The sequence below is a fragment of the Cebus imitator genome, unplaced genomic scaffold, assembly GCF_001604975.1.
Source record: "Cebus imitator isolate Cc_AM_T3 unplaced genomic scaffold, Cebus_imitator-1.0 Scaffold31, whole genome shotgun sequence".
NCBI classification, from domain to species: domain Eukaryota; kingdom Metazoa; phylum Chordata; class Mammalia; order Primates; family Cebidae; genus Cebus; species Cebus imitator.
The window spans coordinates 6,887,266-6,892,221 of record NW_016107346.1 but is presented as its reverse complement, the minus strand read 5'-3'; the positions used below and the strand labels follow the sequence as shown (position 1 = coordinate 6,892,221).

General features: G+C 44.5%; 1 protein-coding gene across 1 annotated transcript in view; it reads left to right on the top strand.

Moving 5' to 3' along the window:
* The first annotated feature begins 213 nt into the window (after positions 1-213).
* Positions 214-4,956, top strand: part of CHGB (chromogranin B) — a 14,848-nt gene continuing 10,105 nt past the window's right edge. Inside the window, exon 1 of the mRNA XM_017523982.1 lies at positions 214-745. Within this exon, the coding sequence (XP_017379471.1) occupies positions 697-745 (49 nt within the window). The 5' untranslated portion in view covers positions 214-696. The remainder of the gene's footprint in view (positions 746-4,956) is intronic.

The window sequence follows — 4,956 nt, the reverse complement described above, 5'->3', positions numbered from 1 at the left end:
ATAGAATCATGGATAGGTAGATAGACATAAAGACGGAAAGAAAAGTTCGAAGGAACAGCAGGTGCCATATTCTCTGGCTGCACTTTTTACTTTTACAACCATCACTGTCTTTTCAGTTTCCCTGACCAACCGTTTAGTTCTCTCTCATTAGCAGGAGTCTTTTCCTCAGCTAGGTCGAGGAGACACAAACAGACCTCGTCATGCACACATCTCAGCACAACCACACACATAGTCTCAAACACACGGTTTTAGATTTGAAGATGTGGGGTGGGGCAGGGGAGTTGGGGAGCAGGCTGAGGGGGACCTCCCGCCTCCCCCACCGTCTCAGATCTTCACACTCCCCCCGCGCGTCCATTCTCTGGGGCGCCATTCGCCCCCACCCCTGCTCCAGACCCCGTACCCCAGGCTACTGGATTGGCGTAAATTTCCGCCCATTTGCGTCGCCGCCCTGTGGGGGCTGCCTCGTGACGTCAGGGCTGAGCTAGGGGGCGCCCGCTCCTGGCTGCCCGCCCCTCCCGGCCCTGCGGCCCCCGCCTGCCCTTTAAAAGAGCGGGGCCTGCGCCAGCCGCGCCACACCGCGGGGACCAGGACACACGCTGGTTTCCCGGGGCCGCTCCGTCGCGCCTTCCTCCTGCGCCTCGCTTCTCCGGTCCAGCCGCCATCTTCCTCTCCGCGCAGGGGTCGGCGAGCGGGGCCATGCGGCCGGCGCTGCTTCTCAGCCTCCTGGGAGCTGTGGGGCTGGCGGGTGAGTGGGCGCGGCGGGCCGGTCAGCACCGCGGACAGCGCCAGCATCGCTGTTCCCCGTCGCTCCCGCAGCCAGGCTGGCGGATCCCGGGAGAGAGGAAGGGTTGAGGGGAAGGCTTATCTCTTGCTTTGTTTCTTCTCCTCCCTGGGTGTTTTCCTTCAACTCCTCCCACCCGTTTGACTTGGAAAAAGCTAGAGGGTTTCCGAGCCCAACCAGGGGAGCCTCAGTATTTTTATATCTGAGTTTTCCCCTGGATAGAAGGAAGAAAAAGTGCCGCACCTCCAAGGAAACCCCACGTTTTGTATTCGCTTCTAAGATGTCATGCTCTCTCTGCCCGTCCTGTCGAGACCCTGTCGTAGTCTGATTCTGTAACTGTTTGGCTTTTAAAGCCAGGCGGCTACGGAGAGGCAGGAATACAAGTATGGTGTTATTTAGCACCTGCATAATTTCCCTTATTATTGTTATTGTCGTATAAATATGATGTGATAAAAGTGAGTTCCATATGTATATAAGATATATACCTTTTCTTAACATGTCCATATATAATGTGTGTGTATGTGTGCTCATGTATGTACAGGTTTAATATATTATGTTTCTCTATTTTGTATTTCCATCACTCGAGACATAATCTCACACTCAAAGGAATTTTTTTTTAACCTGTGAAAGCCTCAGCAGTCCTAAGAACATGTGCCCCTCATTTTTAAGTTATGAATGGAAACCGCAATATTTTGACTTCTGTACTCCAGGAAAATTATTAGAGTACAAAATAACCATGAAAGTACCTTTGGAGTAGTAAAAAAAAAAAAAAAAGTTTTAGTCAATTGAGAAGGATGGAATTTTAAGTAGTAGGTATTTGACTGTTTCTCTTTTTGTGTGAAAGATTGTAGGATTAATCTGTCAAACTACTCTGAATCTCAAACAAATGATCTTTGAAGATCTGAAGTGTGTGTGTGTGTGTGTGTGTGTGTGTGTGTGTTGGAAATAGAGTCACCTATGGGTATTGAGATATTGAGACTATTGCGAAGTAAGTATGCTAGCACCAATTTAAACCACAGGTTTTCTTCAGCTTTTAATGACTTTAGAAAATTGTTCATATCTGAAATTGAGACTCCTACCTAGAATTGAGATATTGCCATCCACGAATACGGAGATTTTATTGGCAGCAATTACTAGGTCCAAAAGGTAGAGACAAAATGAAAGCCAGTCATAATTAATTTTATTGTAAGCTACATACATTCAGAATTTGTTAAAATTCTTGTCATTCTTACAAATTACGAATAAATGTTCTCAATTTTATTAAAGAAACCCAAATGAATATTTAGAATTATTTCTGGTTAAAATACTTTCAGAAAGGAATTGCTTTGCTTAGGAGGCTGTAAACCACAAAAGCGGTGACATTTGTGGGATTTATTTAACCATTGTGGTATAATACTTACAGATCTCTTGTGTAACAGAATATTTTAAATACAAATTTGTATTTTAATAGCAGCTAAAATGAAGATATGATAATCTTTTAAAATTGAGCTATATATCCACCCTTTTAAAGTATGTAATTCGTAATTCAGTGGTTTTTCGTATGTTCACAGATTGTGCAACCATTACCACTGCCAAATTTCAGAACATTTCCATCACCCAGAAAGATACCACAAACCCATTAGCAAGCACCTCTCCATTCCTACCTCTCCACAGCCTCTGGCGACGAGATTTGTTAGCCTTCAAGTAGAGCTGGTTATTTGCAAAATCACAGGGCTGGGGGAAGCCTCAAGAAAACTTCTAGCTCATTCGCTTATCCTTAAGAGCTTCTGAAAGGAGATCCACAACCTTCTATGGAAGCTATTGTGCACTCTAAAAATTAATATAAGGGAAATAGTCAAATGATATCCATAGTTTTCTTTTCTTTCTTTCTTTCTTTTCTTTTCTTTTTTTTTTTTTTTTTTTTTTTTTTTTTTTTTTTTTTTTTTTTTTTTTTTTTTGAGACAGAGTCCTGCTCTGTTGGCCAGGCTGGACTGCTGTGGTGCTATCTCAGCTACTGCAACCTCTCTCTTGAGGGCTCAAGCAGTTCTCCTGCCTCAGTCTCTCAAGTAGCTGGGATTACATGTGTGTGCCCTAAACCCAGCTAATTTTTTTTTTTTTTTTGTATTTTTAGTAGAGACGAGGTTTTACCATGTTGTCTAGGATGATCTCTATTTCCTGACCTTGTGATCTCACCCCAGCCTCCCAAAGTGCTGAGATTGCAGGCATGAGCCACCACGCCTGGCCAGGAAAATGGTTTCTATATTCAGAAGAGCTTGTTTAACTTACTTTACAGCTATATATTCAATCTGGGAATCAAACCTTAATAGTCTTAGATTATTAGTCTGAGTTACTCTCAGGTTTACCACATTATTTGATAATTTTTTTTAACCATTTGATTGCTTTACTTTTAGCACAAGCATTAGGTTTTCTTTTTCTTAAATCCCTACAGAGAGCATTAGGTTTTCTGTTGTGCCACCTGAATCTTACCGTATACAAAAGCAAGTTGAAGTGCTTTAAGGATGACAACATGCCTTTGGCTATTACTTCTTTTGTCTTAGATTTTACTGGAAAAATACAGAAGCAGCTAGATGCCTCACCAAGATGTATAGTGTATGTTCAAAAGCAGAACCTAGTTTTTTTTTTTTCTTTTTCCATCAAAAAGAGATCTGAAGAGCCTCAGTCAGAGAAACAATGGTTCTATAAATACAAACATGAGCTACGGGTTGTCTAGAGTAATAAAAGAAAAATCTTTCTCTGCCTCCAAATCTGGTAACTATTAATGCTTTGGCAATACCAGTAGTTAATAAAAGCATCTATTTCACATTTGTAAAATTAAAGGAGAGTATTAGCAAAAATCTGCATTATCAAAGGCTTAGTAAAGCTGGATTTTTAAGAAGTCATTTGGTTTATTAGGGGAGTTATTGTCTCATAGTCATTGCTTTCCAGAGGATTTTACAGATTTCTGGTGGAAAGAGAAAGTGCTGAAGTGGGTGTGTCCTCAAACAGCCATTTGGAGGATGAAAGAACAGTCCAGTATATTGGACCTTCGGTACCAAAAGTGGGCCGACTGGATCTTGCCTGATAAGCATTTCAGGAAGAACTTGGGGTCTTCATAGCTTGTTAGCTACTTCTCAAATATTTTTTAATGATTTCAATAGGCTGCATAACTTTGGGCTTCTTGAAACAATTGAAGTAGATCCCAGATCATGCTTTGAGAAGAAAAGTTTAGTAAACAAGTGTTTTATTTCCAGGTTGAGCCCCATGATATGTAATTGATAGCAGGTGGGGAATGTTTAAACAGGCTTAGAGCAAAGCATTTTAGAAGGAAAGGTCGGGTGGCTGCATTTGAATAGCTTTCCTGTCTGATGTCTGAGAGCTTGCACCAGCTAGCTCTACTCTCTTCTCAGGGACTTAGAATAATTTTCCACACTGAGCTTCTCCTGCCATAACAGCAGTTGCCTGCTGCAGGGAATGCCAAGAGAACTGTAGAGACGGACTTATATGTAAATGCTTTGGGCTGTTCGAATGGAAAGGGCTTACACAGAACAAAGTCAAAGCGGGGAGCAGGCACTCAAGGATGCCTGTGCCAAGCAGCAGCAGCTGGAGGAAGCCCTGCGGAAGGCCAAGCAGGACATGACATGGCAGCTGTGTGACTACCAGGAGCTGATGAACGTCAAACTGGCCCTGGACATCGAGATAGCCACCTACCACAAGCTACTGGAGGGCAAGGAGAGCCAGCTGGAGTCTGGGATGCAGAACATGAGTATCCACACGAAGACCACCAGCGGCTATGCAGGTGGTCTGAGCTCTGCCTATGGGGGCCTCAGAAGCCCCGGCCTCAGCTACGGCCTGGGCTCCAGCTTTGGCTCTGGCGCGGGCTCCACCTTCAGCCGCACCAGCTCCACCAAGGCTGTGGTTGTAAAGAAGATTGAGACCCGCGATGGGAGGCTGGTGTCCGAGTCCTCTGACGTCCTGCCCAAATGAACAGCTGCAACAGCCCCTCCCAGCCTGCCCCACCTGTGGCTGCCCAGAGCCGGGGAGAGAGGTTGCTGTGCAGGGGAGCGCAAGGAACAGGAGACCCACCCGGTGCTCAGCCCTAGCCCTCAGCCCACCTGCGGGGAGTTTACTGCCTGGGGACCCCCCTTGCCCATGCCTCCAGCTGCAAAACAATTCAATTGGCTTTTTTTTTTTTTTTT